Source organism: Penicillium diatomitis, assembly GCF_028827545.1.
Source record: "Penicillium diatomitis strain IBT 30728 chromosome Unknown utg000012l_segment0_segment0, whole genome shotgun sequence".
In the NCBI taxonomy this organism is placed as follows: domain Eukaryota; kingdom Fungi; phylum Ascomycota; class Eurotiomycetes; order Eurotiales; family Aspergillaceae; genus Penicillium; species Penicillium diatomitis.
In genome coordinates this window covers 862,373-879,429 of record NW_026623184.1, presented here as the reverse complement: position 1 = coordinate 879,429, position 17,057 = coordinate 862,373, and the positions used below count along the sequence as shown (strand labels likewise).

The window sequence follows — 17,057 nt, the reverse complement described above, 5'->3', positions numbered from 1 at the left end:
TGCACCTAAGTACATAGTAGGTAGGAAATTGTCACTTACCCCTTCGACCGTACATCATTCAAAAAGGACTAGCTATGACTCACACAAAGACTAACCCAGACCAACAGACCCAAGAGCCTGTTGACAACAAAACAACGTTTTTCAATTCGCTGTCAACCCCCTGATATGCCGTTTCGCCTTGGCGCCAGAGGAATCAGCCCTGTGTTATGGTTGTCTCCAGGCTGGGTAGTGGCCGGATCTGTAAGCGCCAGTGAAGTACCCCACTCACCTACTGGTAAACGTTTACGAAGCGATCGTGAGCCAAGTGGACGAGTCTTCCAACAAAAAAATGTCCACATCATACAATTGCACAGCTATTTAGCCACATTCATCGATTATGAACCCGTAGCAAGCTTCATTAGTACAGTAATGTAAGACCCTAGAATATGCATACGAGAGAGTACTGACTGGGACTCTGTATGCTTGCAATCTCATCATATCAAAATACACTTATATGGTAAGCCCCGAGAAGCAAATATATACGACATGCACGATTCATGATCGCTAAACCGAATTAAGACGTGTTGGCGAGTCGTGAGTTGTTGACTCGCGGTCAATCAAAGGACATGAAGGCGAGAGTTCCGGAGCTCAGAGAACAAAGTAGAATGGAGCCCTGCGAACACAACATGTTAGCCTCCAGAACGCCTAGCTGATAGAGTCTGCAAAGCAGCCTTTTGTGAAGCTCCGTCAGTGTGCTCCAGAGTATGAAATTGCCGCTTAAATCTAGGAACATGCCTTCCATGCCAGACAATTCGCTAAGCCACCCAACTTTTCTGGTCGCATTGCGCTCTGCTAGACCCAGCCTCGCGTTACCAATTCAGAACATACGCCGATGACTCGGAGCACCCCTGTAATACTAATGAGGGGTACCAACTATGGGCGCAGTGAATCGTGTCTGTATAATGACTCTTCTACCTTACACCCGAACCAGCCATACGACCGCTACTAACCACTAACTTCCAAAGCCATAACATTGAAGTCAAGTAAGTATTGCGAGAGAAAATGTCAAATGGAGCAAACCTGTTTCCAGGCGTCGCATTATGCAGACTTCCGCACAATGCTTTCTTTGATGGCACCCCCAACACACTGGCGAGTTAGCAAAGCTGTCTCTTCTGCCCAACAGGAAATGAGGCAATTCTGAATGACTCTTACAGCGGAAGGCAATGCCCATTCACTCATACCTTGCAAGGCTTAGGGGCAGTGCAGACATGCATTGCAACTCTGGGGATTGCATAGTCCAAGGCTGACTTTACTCTCATCTTTCCTTATTGTTCTGCTTCCTATATGAGATACCACATCCCCCGCCCTCGCTAAAAGTCATAATAAGAATCTATCCTTATTAAAACCTTTCAGATCCTGGCAATAGTCACTCATCTTCATCTTTTCCATATCTCAACGATCTGTCTCGCTACTCCAATTCCACTTGTGACTTGTACCTTACACGTCCAAATCCTATCCACAAGAATGACTTTCCGTGAGAACAGGCGAAGAAGGGGCGATCCGAGCATTCGTGGAGGAAACCATCGCGGAGGACCCAATGGCCTCATCCGGCGTAGACCGTCGGAAGGATTATGCGTCCACTTTCAGCGCGGCAGGTGTCACTGGGGTGATAGGTGCAGGTTCTCCCACGACACGACTGAGCGTGTCCGTAACGGATCAAGCTCAATCACCCATGATCCGGTCGCAAAGAATGCGTATCTCGACTGGAAGAGGAGCCTTCGAGGCGGAATGGCTTCATGGCTATATTCTGGACGAGAGCACGAAAAACTTGGCCGGTTTTGGAACGAGGCTCTGGAGATACTTGAAAGTGACAGCAGAGAGAATCACCAGTTGTTGGCCAAGGACCTGGTGGACGAAGAGCTGCATGGACGGGATTTTATTCTCGCCACTATTGACGCAGATCAGGCAAAAGGAAGTTTGCGCTGTTTCGAAATCTACGGCGAGCCATTTCTCAAAGTTTTGACACACTGTTCTCTCTTGAACTGTCTCTCAGTGGATTCCTTCGTTGGCTCTCTGTACTCAGATTTCGGTGGCACAAATGGAGACCGAGGAATCAACTACCTGAACGCCGTGTGTTCTGGCATGATAAACACGAGAAATGAGCAGGGAACCTCTCTCGATTCCGTGAAGTTACTGTTAAATGTCCTCCATCAGCTTCTGTCGCGAATTCGCCGGGCTCGCTTTCACGATGAGGTCTCCATACTTATCGACCTGGCTCGCAAGTTAGTTGATAAGCTTGCACCTATCTCCTCTAAGGCCGACATCGACGGACTGGAGAGCAAGATTCAAGTCATGGAAAGCTTGGTCAACATGGCCAACAGCAACATCCTCCCTTGTACGGCACATTACCACCTACCGCAGCAAGGAACCGGCCTAGTTCTGTCATCATTTCCGCTGGATATGCAGACACCCGGCGGGAGACACGACAACGACTTTGCAGACATCGCGAAAGTGCAAATTCTTCCCACGTATGGCGAGGTTGTAAGCGTGGATGCAGAATACTTGCCGTCCACCAACTTCCTGCAACCCCACATTCTCACTGATCCTTTGCAGAGATACATTGACTCTACATTTCGACTGCTGCGGCATGATGTTTTTGGCTCAACCAAAGACGCTATTCGTGACCTTTTGCAGGAAGACGATTTGAGTCACGCCACTCGTTCCTCGAACAGAGACAACACGACACATCTTTACCCTGGAGCACAGGTTTCAAAGATCTTCATCAACAGCAAGAATGATCTTGAAGCGATTGTATCGTTCCAGAAACCCGCGCAAATCCGCAAAAAAACCTCGAGCGAACAAAGCAGATGGTGGCAGGACTCAAATCGACTTGAGGAGGGAAGTTTGATATGCTTCTTAAGCTGCCAAAAAAGCCACAAACGTCTCATTTTCCTTGAAGTGACTTTGAAAAGTACTGGCAAAGATAAAAAAGAAATGCACAAGAGCAGTCTTGTCTCCGATAGATATCCTCCGAGTGTCACGGTCAAGCTTGCTGCATGCCGAAAAGAAGACTTGATCTTGTTGACCGAGTTGTATCGAGAAGGACACACTGGGATTGTGGTAGAGTTTCACGGTCTGATCCCGGCTACGTTCTCTCCTATATTGAAGAATCTTCAGCGGACTCAACAGGCGGGAGATCTGTCATTCTCAAAATGGATCTTGCCTGGTAGGACGGGTGACGAGGACACCCAAACCACGACAGCGCCAGCATATGCCCGCAAAGCAGGGTTCCGATTCTCATTGACGCCAATAACCAGTATCGGAGACGAGGCTCCCCTAACGTTGGATCCTACCGATACTACTACAATTGATATTGGAAAGCTACAAACCCAAACTGGTCTCGACTACGGTCAGTGTCACGGTTTGATTGCGGCACTCACACGAGAGTATGCCCTTATTCAGGGACCACCTGGAACCGGTAAATCTTACTTGGGCGTGAAACTTGTGCAGGTTCTTCTTGATGTCAAGGCGAAGGCGAATCTTGGTCCCATTCTTGTCATGTAAGTTTGCTGTCCTTTCTCACCCAATATTATTGCTGACCTGGAGACGTAGTTGCTACACCAACCATGCGCTGGATCAGTTCTTGAAACATCTTCTTGATGCCGGCATTGAAAAAGTCATCCGGATCGGAGGTCGCAGCCAGGCCCCTGAGCTTGACGGCAAAAACCTTCGGGTTGTCAGCCAGAGTATTGGCAAGACCAGGGTGGAATCGCAAACCCTTGGGAAATCCTACTCAGCTCTGGAGACATGCATGACCGATGCCGGCTTCGCAATGAAGCCTTTACACAAGTCTAGAAGAGGCTTGTCTTGGGAAAATATTGAGCCTTTCTTGAGAAGAAGATGGCCGAAAATACACCGACAATTGGATCGAATAGACGAAGAAGGGTTCACAACTATCGCTAGTGACCCCCTACTCTCGTGGCTTTCAGGAAACTCGGTCGGCGCTGTTAGAGAACATGGCGAAGGCGAGATTGATGAAACACGCCTGGCAGCTCTCATGCTTCAGGCAGAACAGGATATCTATTGCCTGTCATCACGAGAGCGAAATATCTTGGCAAAGACATGGTTCAAGCAGTCACAGGAAGTTGGAACCGATTTGCTATTCGAACACATTGCCAATGCCGCAGAGCTTCGCAGTGACATCAATGCCATCCACGAAGAGATAAATCGACGGGCATTGGTTCAAGCAGACGTCATTGGAATCACGACCACGGCTCTCGCGCGTAATATTGAGACACTTCGCCGCGTCGGTTCTAAAGTTGTCCTGTGCGAAGAGGCAGCCGAGGTGATGGAGGCCCATGTCATCTCGGCCCTTATGCCAGGAGTCGAACACTTTGTTCAAATTGGAGACCACCGACAGTTACGACCACAAATTTCAAACTACTCACTCAGTCTTGAATCATCAACTGGGAAAATATGGCAATTGGATCGAAGTCAATTTGAAAGACGCGCTATCGGCGAGCCGGGTCTCAAGCCGGCGCCTGTTGCACAGCTCAACATACAGCGAAGAATGAGACCCGAGATATCACAACTGATCAGAAGGGTGTATCCAAAACTAGAAGATCACGAGAGTGTGAGAAATTTACCTCATGTTGTTGGCATGCGAGACAACCTTTTCTGGCTGGATCATCGATGTCAAGAAGATTCGGCAGACAATACCGGCCGAGTGAAATCCCACAGCAATCAATGGGAGGTCGACATGGCCACTGCTCTCGTTCGACATATTGTTCGACAAGGAGTGTACAAGAGTACTGATCTTGCACTCCTGACACCTTACACCGGCCAGTTACGGAAGCTCCGGGCATCGCTCGGTAGGGATTTTGAAATCTGCCTCAGCGAGAGGGACTTGGAGACTTTAGCTGCAGATGGAATTGATGATTCCGAAGATCCAGCACCGGTTACGAACAGCCACAAGGCACTGGAGAAGAAGACTTTGCTCCAGACACTGCGTCTTGCGACCGTGGACAACTTTCAAGGGGAGGAGGCGAAAGTGATCATTGTGTCTCTCGTTCGCAGCAACCAAAACCGCAAGGTCGGTTTTCTCCGCACCGAAAACCGCATCAATGTGCTTCTCAGTCGTGCTCAGCATGGAATGTACCTCATTGGTAATGCTGAGACTTATCTCAATGTCCCGATGTGGGCAGATGTCCACTCTCAACTTCAACATGCAAATGCGGTCGGCACAGAGCTGGCACTTAGTTGCCCTCGTCATCCAGAAACGCCTATCCTCTGTGCCGAGCCTCATGACTTTGAGAGAAAGAGCCCCGACGGTGGATGCGGTCTCCCATGCACTCGCCGACTCGAGCCGTGTGGACATCAATGCCAGGCGAAATGCCACTCGGCAGTCATGCATGAAGGTTTCGCGTGCGGGAAGCCCTGCCAGCGCGTTCGAACCACTTGTTCGCACGCATGTCCTAAACTTTGCGGTGAGAAGTGTGGTTCTTGCATGGTCAAGATTCCGGAGGTAGAGCTACCTTGTGGTCATGTCAAAGAAAGCGTCTTCTGCCATCAATTGTCATGTTTGATGGATATCAAGTGTGACGTGAAGGTAGACAAAGTTGTTCCCAGGTGCGGCCATACGAATCGGGTGGGCTGTTTCAAAGATGTTGCGGCCCCAATTTACAGATGCTTGGAACAGTGCAGGGAGGTCCTGAGATGTGGCCACAATTGTAGCGATTGCTGCGGAAGCTGCCTTCGAGAGATTGTTGATGGACGCAGGATCTGTGAGCACCCAGAGTGCAGAAAGATCTGTGACCGTCCCTACGGCGCATGCAATCATAGGTGTACCAAGCCCTGTCACCTGGGCGAGATCTGCGGTGGATGCAAAGAAAAATGCGAGGTAAGAGCACCGATTGCAGCTTTGTCCTTGAGGTTGATTCCGGGGATGCTCACTGTGCTAATAGGTCCGATGCTCGCATAATGCGTGCACCAAGAAATGCGGAGAAGCTTGCACGCCTTGCATCGAGCCGTGCACCTGGTCATGCAAGCACCTCGGCCCCTGTACAATGCCTTGCGCGGCACCATGTAACCGTCTTCCTTGCGATGAGCGGTGCAACAAACTCTTAAATTGCGGCCATCGATGCCCCAGTCTATGTGGCGAAGATTGTCCGCACAATTTGTGTCAAGAGTGCGGCAACAAGGGAGATGCCCGCGTCGATTTCGTCGAGATGAAACTTTACTCAGAGATCAACCTCGATGAGAATCCAATCATTGTGCTGGGATGCGGCCACTTCTTTACAAGTGAGTCGGTGGATGGCGTGGTGGGTCTAGACGAAGTCTACACACGAGACGAGGATGGGAAGTTCAACGGGCTTCGAGACACATCTTCCTCCCTAGCCACCGGCATACCATCATGCCCAGATTGCAAACAACCCATTCGGCAATTTGTGACCAGACGGTACAATCGTGTCGTCAACCGCGCCGTGTTAGACGAGACCTCTAAGCGATCTTTAATCAAAGGTCGCACCGATCTTGAGACTCTCGAAACGCGTCTGAATGACGTCGAAGAGAAGCTCAAGAATCCGTCTGCGAGATGGTCACCGGACAAGACTGAAAAGCAAACCAAATCCCTTCTCGATGATTGCAGAAATATTGGGAAGCGAGCCTTTGACCTCAGCCGAGACACCGCTTCCGAAAATCAACCGGTGAAAGTGCTAATGGATGCAATTACGATATGCAAAAGCTCGTCGCAAGATGAATTTCGCTCCCTACTGACGCAAATGAAGTCGCTGAATATAGCAACACCCAAATTTGACAATCAGATCAGCCTTGGAGCGCGGCTTTTGTTCATAAGAGCCCAGCAGATTCGGTTGAGTGAGGTCGTCAAATCATTGAATTCACGCAAGACTTTCACAGGGAGTCTGATTGGATTACGCCCTTACCAACCATCCTCCGAGTCCCTCAATATTTTAAAGGCTTGCCAGGAGCTGATAAGGCAAGCAAACGAAGGCAGTTTCTATCGAATCGCTATCGCGGCTAGCATTACCTTTGCCAAGCTTTCCCAGCTCGTGGCATGGCACCGCCGCACCCATGGCAAGCATGGAACCAATACTGAGAACAGGGAGGACCTAGGCTCAAAGGATCTCATAGGTAACTTTGAACTCGTGCGCAAGCTACTTGATGCAGCCCTGATATCATGTGAACGGCTGGGGAACTGCCCTGAGCTCCAAGAGCAGGTGCAGGCAATGTTGAATCTCTGCAACGGCCCGCGATACGAGGTCGTCACTTTCGAGGAACTTGAAGAGATCAAGTCAGCTATGCTCAACGGAAGAAGTGGAATTGCGACTCACTCTGGACATTGGTACAATTGCACAAATGGGCATCCGGTCAGTCCATCTCTGACTTGCGAAGTTACTTTTCCTGATTCAAGAATACCAGCTGACTGATTCCTGGCATAGTTTGCAATTGGAGAGTGTGGCATGCCAATGGAACAAGCGCGTTGTCCAGAGTGCGGAGCACCCATCGGAGGTCAAAACCATAGGGCTGTAGAAGGTGTCACCCGCGCTCATGAGATGGAATAGACAGGAAGCACTGATGATATCCACGGATGTTTCAGTATTTGCCGAGCGAGGCGTGAGCTACTATTGTTGCTGTTATATACAATTTGAGCTGGAATCTAGTTTTCTCGGGTTTCTCGCTAGGTATCCGTTGGGATTTTGTTCCGGCATTTCATAATGAACAACGTCTACCGTAGACTTTGCTGTCTAGGTATGTACAGAATTCCGCCCACCATACCTTCATAATCCGATCGTTCGGCTATCGAACCATATTGCAGTCCTTCAGTGCTGTCGATGGTGATGGCCTCGCTTATGTTGATCCAGATGGTCTTGATGCCGTGCAAGCTATGCGCAAAGCATGTTAGTCACAGTGTTCAGGGCTTCGAAAATTGGAGTTTCATACCTTATGGGTGGAGGACTGCCCAGTTTCCGCACCTGCGACTGCCGATGAGGAGGAATGCAGTGATGGCACTCTGGACACAGACTGGGATGGCTGCTGGCTTGTGGTATCGCATGATCCCAGAATGAAACCGGCGCTTTTTGCCTTCGCCACAGGCTGTGCTCGATAAAATTGACATTCATTTGCATGGACAATATAAAGCCATGCAGCACAATACTTCCTTGAATGACACTCTTCGGCACATTCTGACGGCGAAAGATGGGTGAGCCCATAAGCTAGCGGCGCCTTACTGAAGAACCCGATGCTTTCATTCTGTGCGCTAGGGAAGCACGAGGCCGACACGTGAGAAATGATTCCTGAAGTAGCAAGAAGAGCCAGAGAGATAATGCCTGAAGTTGGCCACATGTTTTCAGATAGGGTACTGAGAACCTTTGTTGGTAGAAAATTTTGGTCCTCTGTTTGCTGCGCTGAGAAAGCTTATACCAAGCCCAGCAAGGTGCATTCTCTTCAGCCAATGCAAAAAGAGTCGGACTAGGAAAAGGGACCGAGGCGCAAGATATCCGCGTATTCGCGGACATTGGTCTCCATACAAGCGACTTGCAAATATGTTTTTTTCTGAAAAGACCTTCACCGACCGATGCAACTTCCCCTGTCTCTTAATTTCCGGAAGTGCGAGGGTGTTGCAGTAGCGTGGCTCGCTTGTCAAGCTATTGACGCCCGTCGGAGCAGGTGGGGCTGCCAAGACGCCAAGAAGGCCGGCGCTTGCGCTAAGCGTCCGGTGGTATGCGGAGTGACCGAGAACCTGACCCAATCTCCGTATGAGCGGCGTAACAAAATTACCAGCTCCTCAGCCGTTCATTTCTCCCCTCTCAGCTCCTCAAGTCAGGGAGCCCCGGACCTCCTCCTCTTGCTCTCATTTTCATCCGACTCGAAGCCAGTCATACCATCACTGTCGTCCTCTGCTTAGGACCCTAACTGATACGATGGCTGCAGGCACACGGGTCTCGTCTCATCTGCGACTGCCTGGCCGGCCAAGGACTTCATGGCCTCTTCCTACTTCTCTCTACATTGCAAAAAGAATGAAGGTGGATTCCTCTCACATCAAATTGGATAACAGTGGAAACGGCCCGCTGAAAGTCCCTGGTTTCAATGGCGTACCGGTTTTCTATGAACACTCCAAGGCCAATCGCTTTGCGCATGGAATTGCCGACTGGCAGCAAATTCCTCAATTGTTCGTGAATGAGGTGACCATGTTGCAATTCATGTCATTCGTTACCGATCAACCAGATTGGGAGAACAAGATGACTGATCCTCAGACATTAGAGGATTGGCGCAAGCATGCATTTGCTGTCTTCGATTTCAGCGAACACTCGTGGAAGTGGTGTGTTCAGGAGCTGCAGGATAAGGCAATGGATTTCAGACGCACTGGCCGTGTCGCCGCGTTTGACGTCGGTTCACGAGTTGTCAAAACCCGGGTACCGACAGACTTGCTCAGAGAGATGAATGATGCGTTAGCGCCGCTTTTTGCCAAAGAACCCTCGTCCGCTGCTTCGGGTGACCTTACTTATACGGCTCGCAGGGAGAGCCCCGTTCGGCACGTGGTTGACCCTTCCATGCACCCGCTCGTTTTTGGGCATACTCGAGTGCTTGATCAAGGGGGCCAGATTGATTTCCAAAGGCCCGAGACCTGGAATTCCTCCAACACGGGGATTGCTCCAATTCCCGAGCGGCCACGGGACCGGTGTCAACGTGAGGAGTCTGAGATGCATGCGGATGAACGGCGCGAAGATGCTTGGCGGGACGATGGGCGCGGACATAGTAAACCTGAATTGTGGTCCAATGCCTTCCAATGCCTCCCGTGTGATGTTGTTTTTGACGGCAATGGAGCACCAAAGATAACTTCCTACGTGAACGGTGTGCATCCAGCGGAGAAGAGGATGTATTCTGTGTTCGAGGATCTGATCTCGACCGCTCTTGAACCGTGGAACGAAATGCTCATACGAGACGGTAAAGATCGCACACCGCGACGAATCAGAACCTACAACTTTCAGGTGGACGGCACTGAGAGGACACCTCAGCTGTGTTACGAAATCGAGCGACTTGATCGAGTTTCACGCGATCTAAAGAGTCAGCTCTGGCCGGAGTTGAAGACTCGAATTCGAGAGTATTTGTCTCTCCCCGAGCCAGAAAGACGGTACCGTGTCTACCGAGATTCTGGCCATCACGAGCTTCTCCCTGCTGAACAGTCCCCTGTTTGGAATGATACCAGAAAGCTTTCGGATCTTGTTAGGCAAAAGCTCCATCGCCTATATGCTGTTAGAGGTGTCGAGCCGGGCATTTCCTTCACATACAATGAATGGAAGACTGGCCACAACACCGGGCGGCCGATCATGCACAAGTTTATTTGGCCTGGCTCGAAGGAGGAGCCTGCACCTCCTGATCCGGACCACGAATACTACACTGTGTCTCTCCAAGATCAATTTGCAGGCCTGCAAGTGATTATGCGGGTCTCTGCTGTTGAGCTTACCCCCGAAACGCCCTTCTACGCGGGTGACGCACATCCCAGACCCGTGGGTAATCTCAACGAGCATATTGTTTCGACAGCTGTCTGCTACTTTGATATGCACAATATCCAGGAATCCCAACTGTCTTTCGAACAAGAGAGCATGGTTGATGTAGATGATTTTGACATTGACCAATGGAAGGCCATCAATAGCGTTCATGGTATCCGCACCCCTCACGACACACTACATGACTTTCCAGATGCGTTGCAGACTCTGGGAAGCATCTTGATCCCTCGTAAGGGCCAGTTGGTCGCTTGGCCTAATGTCATGAGGTACAAGGCTGAACCACTGAAGCTGGCAGACCCCAAGCAGCCCGGTCGTCTTCGATTTGTGACTTTATGGTTGGTTGATCCGCACTATCGAATATGTTCCACCAAAAATGTGCCTCCCCAGAACCCTGACTGGATCGGTCCATCTCGTGTGATGCCGGACGAGCATTCATCCAATGCCATGAGTGCCGATCAAGCGGAAAGGTATCGTAGGCAAATGAAGGAGGATAGAGACACCAAAACAAAGACAATTGTGGAGTCTTTATGCTTGTGCTACAACCATATGTGGGATCTCTGGGGATGCGGAGAGGGGAGTAATTACCACTGAGCGAAGATGAGCTGAGGGGCTCACGGTCTCGAGGTCGACGTTCAACGAGAGCATCTTCATAGATGAGAATGGGACATATCTCAATTCTGTGTAGACCAATCAAGATGATGATCGACTGGAAAATTGAGCAAAAACAGCCTGGTATCGAGTAGTTGTCTCTTTGCTTCATTGCACATGGCAATAAGATCTATCAATTGATCACATAGCGCTTTACCAAATCTCCGCTGAGCTTCCTCACCTGCAGATTCTCTTCTCAATTTCTCTTTTACAGGATCTTCTGCCTAACACTGAACTTTCATTGTCGTAGGACTAGGAATTTCTCAGGATGATCATTTCGGTCAATGCATCGGGAATCAGCTTCTCCCCAATGGCCCGTGACTCAGTATTCAATTCGAGGTCAACGTCTTGGAATGTAACTAGACCACAGAAGTCACGTTCAACAGCCGAACACCCTCGGGCACCACTGAGACGTTCCGGACTTGTACCACGGCAAAAAGTTCTTGGTAAAAGCCGTGCAAGAACCGACCGAGTCCAACGAGCCCAAATTCCAGGTGATTGCAGCAGTGACTACTCGATGATCGCGCAGAAGTCTCACATCATTATCTGTCGTTTTTTCCCAAACATCTTTGCTGTACCAGCGAACAACATCTGCCTGAGGAACACCACTTGAAGCCAGAGTCTTCTTCCAACTCACGTAGTCGTACTCAAGATCTGTTCCCGGGACCTTGATCTTCTCTGACTCCAATTTTGCTTTCGAAAACTCGTTTTGAAAGAGCTTTTGTAAACCTTGGGAAAATATCTCTTGCTGTCGAGCTCCAATAATGCCGGCTGACGCGTACTTGTACTCGGGGAGATAAACACCCAGCTTCTCTGTGATCGAAGACGTTGAGGAACTTGAAGCCCTGTAGACAACATCGTTGACCAGGGCAAGTACTTGATAATGTGCCATTTTCATCTTCGTAAGTTCTTTTCCCAGTAGTTGCTCAACCGAGTACTTTGGCCGCCTGGGAAGATATTTTGTGATCTCGTCGACATTGGCTCTGTTGAATTTCGGATCGCTGCTCAGGAAGATCCCCTTCTTAGGAAATCTCACATTGACGTAGACACGGGACGCAAAGGTTCCAAAATTTGCCATCTCAGTTCCGCTCAGAGCCGGTCCTATCGTTCGCTGTGCTCCATTTTTTGCAAAGTCCAAGGCATAAGCGTTGTACATGGCTAGCATTTCGGCTGGAGTAGCCAGCTTGGAGGCATTTCCAAGGTGGAAGAACCACGCCAAGGCGTAGAGCAGAATGGTCACGATTCTCATGTTGGCGACGAGGGGGCCAAGTACGACTCAGGTTTCATAAGCTGGAAGAACGGCGATGCAGTGAATAACGAACAAGCCTAGCCGCACGTAAGGGAAGCTGATCAAATGAAATTGACGCAAAGCTCGCGCACCCAAGAGTCGGATGAGCAGAATGAGCAGGTCCCGGTCCCGGAGACGGAGAGATATGGGGAAATGGGGGGGGGGGGGGGGGGGGGGATCTTGTTCAAGATCTACTTCAACATCATTCTCGAAATGGACCAAAAGTCCGCTCTCAACTGATGACTTTCCGAACGCGACAAAAAAAGGATCTTGTAAACCAGCTGTATTGACCATTTGACGCTCAGCATGGACCGAATATTGGTCTGACCGGTGGGGTCTCGAGCATCTATCCAAGTCCCTGCTAGAGATGTGGATCCCGGTCTACTTGTGCCTATGTACATAGTAGCCTAGCCGTGCTTTTCGCGACTCAACAATGTGCTTTAGATGACAGATGGCCTTGGCGACCGTACCTATCTTGATTCCAATACACGGACCGCATGCCGAAGCTTTACCGGCGTGGCTTGTCTCGATATGCAGCTAACGCACAGCTCATCTCCGGACGATCTTGGCAGTCTGATCTTTGTGCCAATCAGCCGCCGAGCGAACACAAAGCGCTTGAGTCCTCGTGCGTTCAAAAGACAGTCTTTGCCACAGACCCCAGAACTTATCTCGGATCACACCTCAAGGGATTCACCGGATGAAAGACACCATCTTACTCTAGTGGCGTAACGACGGTGGAGAAAGGTCGTAAGTCTAGAAGTTCAGGATCACCCCTGGGCGTTTTGTAATTCGGAAACGAGAGGTCGATGGTTCGGCCGTGTCAAGCTCGGCCTTTGGTAACACGATAGTCATATATGCTTGTAATGGTTGGAGCGAGGACTGCGCCTAAATGCCCCTGACAGAAAACACTTCTCAACATCGCTTATGGGCAATTTTGGGTGAAGAAAAAAACAAGAAGGATAAAAAGCCGGAGAAAATTACAACAAATATTCAATTCTTACGAGCCACCCAGAGAGTAGGGGCACACTGTGGAAGATCCCATGAGGCAGGTTTGATCTTTTGCCTCCCTGCCCCCGATTGCCTCTGCTGTTCGTAATATAAGAGTTTCGAATCATTCTTGCCAATACTCGAATTCCTGTCACTTTGTGTTCATGATTGGGACTTTCTCGACCCTGAACAATGCCCTCCTTGATCGCCGTTCTTCTTGTGTTATGCATGACCTTCGGTCACGCGCACTCACGTGCCGTGTTCGCTCATTTCATGGTCTCGAACGCACTTCACTACACAGATCAAGATTGGGAACCCGAATTTCAGGCTGCGAAAACAGCCCGTATCGATGCCTTTGCTTTGAACATGGCAGCAGGAGACATTGATAATTACTCACTGGATCCTATTTTCATAAAAGCAAAAGAGCATGGTGTTGGCCTTTTCTTCTCATTTGATTACGCGGGCAATGGGGCATGGGACCAAGATACCGTCCTGAGTCTTCTGCAAAGGTATACGTCTCATGATGCATACTACCGCCACGAAGGGAAAGCATTGGTCTCTACGTTTGAAGGGCCCGGAAGTGCCATGGACTGGATCACTATCAAAGCCAACATTGAGATTTTCTTTATTCCAGATTGGTCTTCTGTTGGGGCCAAGGCTGCCGTGGCACTAGCGGCCGGCGTTGCAGATGGTCTCTTCAACTGGGCGGCGTGGCCGAACGGGCCAAATGCCATGGACACTTATGTCGATGCCTCCTATATACAATATCTGGAGGGCAAGCCCTATATGATGCCAGTCTCACCATGGTTCTTCACAAACATGCCCGGATACAGCAAGAACTGGCTCTGGCGAGGTGATGATCTCTGGCATACACGATGGCAGCAGGCCCTTTACCTAGCTCCCGAATTCATCGAAATCATCTCGTGGAACGACTTTGGTGAGAGTCACTACATCGGGCCAAACCCCGATGAGCGTCATCCAGTGGACGATCCGATCTATACCGCCTTTAGTACTGGTGAAGCCCCGTACAACTACGCAGCATCCATCGAGCACATCGGCTGGCTAGAGCTCCTACCTTTCTTGACCGAGATGTATCGGAACAACAAAACCAATACCGGTGCGGAAACTCTTGTTGGTTGGTACCGGTTGAACCCCGCGGGGGCATGTGCAGATGGTGGTACCACAGGCAACACAGCCTCTCAGCTGCAACTGGAATATCGAGCTCACGATATGGTACAAGACAAAATATTCTTCTCGGCTGTTGTGTCCCAGCCGTCCGATATCACTGTGACTGTGGGTGGCGTGGATCTCGGGGCCACATGGACAGACATCCCAAGCGGTGACGTCGGTCTCTACCACGGCAGTGTCTCTTTCATAGGTTATTCTGGGCCCGTAGTCATCAGCGTGACGACTCCCGCCAGCGGCGTGATCACTTTTCGAGGAGAGGATATCAGCAGTTCATGCGCAGTGGGAGACAAAGTCGAGAACTGGAACGCACATGTTGGCACTGCCCTTGGAGAGTGGTACATAGAACAATCTGCGGATCTTGCGGATGAGGTTTGTGTCAAGGGTTGGGGGAAAAGGCAACTTCATGGGCCTTTGCGAGTTTGCTTGCAGTCTTGGATACTGTCCAGTTGGCGCGTGTGTGTGCACCAAGCTGGGACCTCACCCAAAACTACCTCCAACTACCGGTGTCAATGGTTATCCCGCACGTGGCCTGGATGCAAATTACGCTGGACTCTGTGCATTCACTTGTGAATATGGCTATTGCCCCCCGGGCGCATGCGGCACAGTTCCAGCTCCATTGACCATCCCCACAATCTCTCCATTCACGCCGGACACCTGCGTAAGTGGGACTGGAGAAGGAGAACTCGCCGGCTTATGCAGTTTTGCTTGCAACTTTGGTTATTGTCCCATCTACAACTGTACCTGTACCGCGACAGGTCCCTTGAACAAACCTCCCACGCAGAATGCCCCTGCGCTTGTTTGGGCACCGGACTTTGAGGATAATGGTCTTTGCGAATTTGCTTGCACAAGAGACTACTGCCCGGGACCAACATGCCTGAGTGACTCTAGTGGCTCCCCATGTGGGAGCGTTGACAGTGACGAGAACTGTGGCGACGAACTTCCCTGCGATTATAGCATCAGCTACAACTCCGTGGAGAAGTTGCAATCAGATCTCGAGAAGGATGCGAACCTGTACGCTCCCTTCTGTGTCAGTTACTATATGCTGGGTGCTTTGAGCGGAGAGCTAGACTCAGTCATGGAGAACTACACGAAAATCGCTGATACCAAAGACTATGACGACGATTTCAAAAATTACATCACCTATATGGAGCAGCTTACTCAAAGTAAGCTTCAGACCATGATGGACGACGGTCTTGCTTTCAGCGAACCGGGGCCCGGCAATAAGTTCTTTGACTGTTACTGGAGCAAGGATGTCGTACATCGAGATGCGATTACGTCGTGGACAGCATGCCCGGTCGAGTACATTGCGGGTGAAGATGTCTCGCACGTCATCTACTTCAAACTCAAGGACGCGGAAGGCTTCAATGCCACATTGTTGAAGGATTATGCAATTCAGCCAGACTGGGTGACGGTCGATGGCGGCTTGCTCTTACCAGCGACTTATTACTACGGGCCTCTGCCAGTGACACAGCTTACGGGAAGTTACGATCCAGGTGAAGACCCCAAGCACCCTCCTCCCGGTGGAACCTCTCATGTACAGCACGTTTATTATGACGGATATCCCAATCGAGCCGAGCACATGAACATCAGCGATCCTCGAGAGAGTATGAGAGCGGCTGCTCCGCAGATCCCAACCATTCAAACCGACATCATGGTCGCTCAACTGGAAATCGCTTCCGGTGGCTTCGATGGCGTGATCGACGATGTCGTGCAGACCCTTTCAACGGCGATATTCACGATCGCAGAAATGGTCAATCGCATGCAGAGTGTGATTGACATCGGGGAGCAAGTCGCGGAAGAAAAGAAAAAAGCCAAAATCTTGGAGATCATTGGCGCTGTGTGCATGGCGCTTCCTTTCCTGGGACCCGTTGCCGAATTGGGCCCAGTGGCAGAGACCGTCGTTGCGGTCGTCTCTTTCACAGCAACACTTGGGAACGAGGCTCTGGGAGTCATGTCAATCATTGAAGATCCTGCAAGTGCTCCTGTTGCAATTCTCGGTATGCTGCTTGATTTCCAGCTGGGTGCAAATGGAGCAAAGATAGCGGGCAAGCAGGCGGATGGATCTTTGGGAAGCGCTACGTATAAGGATCTTGCAGCCACGCGGCGCGGTATGACAGCCGAGAAAGCAACGTCTTTCGGGAAGCTGTTCAAGGAAAAGATGGATCTTGTCTCGAAGGTGACCAAGAAGTGCGCGAGAAGTGAAGCATGACATCCAAGGCAAGCAAACGGCAGGCCGATATTTGTACCAGTATCATCATTTTGGATAGAGAATAGAACGCCCCAAGTTCGAGCGTGACCTACGCTCCAGAGATACTGAGTCATTCCTGGGACTGTAGTTGAATGGAGATTTTGACGAGCTGGAGATGTGTTCGAACCCTCTTTTGAGACAATATGCTTCAATGTATAAAAGGCACCACCTACCTATGGGTAGCAATTTTGAA

At 50.2% G+C, this 17,057-nt stretch overlaps 5 protein-coding genes across 5 annotated transcripts; 3 read left to right on the top strand and 2 right to left on the bottom strand.

Moving 5' to 3' along the window:
• Positions 1-1,503: 1,503 nt before the first annotated feature.
• On the top strand, positions 1,504-7,559 carry N7539_008210 (putative NF-X1 finger and helicase domain protein; the record flags this gene model as incomplete). Its single annotated transcript, XM_056937810.1, has 4 exons — positions 1,504-3,539; positions 3,592-5,878; positions 5,943-7,364; positions 7,437-7,559. 4 exons carry the CDS (start codon positions 1,504-1,506, stop codon positions 7,557-7,559), a joined length of 5,868 nt encoding a protein of 1,955 aa, XP_056786902.1.
• A 164-nt stretch (positions 7,560-7,723) lies between these two features.
• On the bottom strand, positions 7,724-8,050 carry N7539_008209 (uncharacterized protein; the record flags this gene model as incomplete). Its single annotated transcript, XM_056937809.1, has 2 exons — positions 7,724-7,880; positions 7,971-8,050. The coding sequence occupies 2 exons, from the start codon at positions 8,048-8,050 to the stop codon at positions 7,724-7,726; spliced, it is 237 nt and encodes a 78-aa protein (XP_056786901.1).
• Positions 8,051-9,014: 964 nt separating this feature from the next.
• On the top strand, positions 9,015-11,096 carry N7539_008208 (DUF4246 domain-containing protein; the record flags this gene model as incomplete). The annotated part of the gene is made up of 1 exon (XM_056937808.1): positions 9,015-11,096. One exon carries the CDS (start codon positions 9,015-9,017, stop codon positions 11,094-11,096), a length of 2,082 nt encoding a protein of 693 aa, XP_056786900.1.
• Positions 11,097-11,532: 436 nt separating this feature from the next.
• N7539_008207 (uncharacterized protein) lies at positions 11,533-12,402 on the bottom strand (the record flags this gene model as incomplete). Its single annotated transcript, XM_056937807.1, has 1 exon — positions 11,533-12,402. One exon carries the CDS (start codon positions 12,400-12,402, stop codon positions 11,533-11,535), a length of 870 nt encoding a protein of 289 aa, XP_056786899.1.
• Positions 12,403-13,620: 1,218 nt separating this feature from the next.
• On the top strand, positions 13,621-16,825 carry N7539_008206 (glycoside hydrolase family 71 protein; the record flags this gene model as incomplete). The annotated part of the gene is made up of 2 exons (XM_056937806.1): positions 13,621-14,998; positions 15,063-16,825. The coding sequence occupies 2 exons, from the start codon at positions 13,621-13,623 to the stop codon at positions 16,823-16,825; spliced, it is 3,141 nt and encodes a 1,046-aa protein (XP_056786898.1).
• Positions 16,826-17,057: the final 232 nt, after the last annotated feature.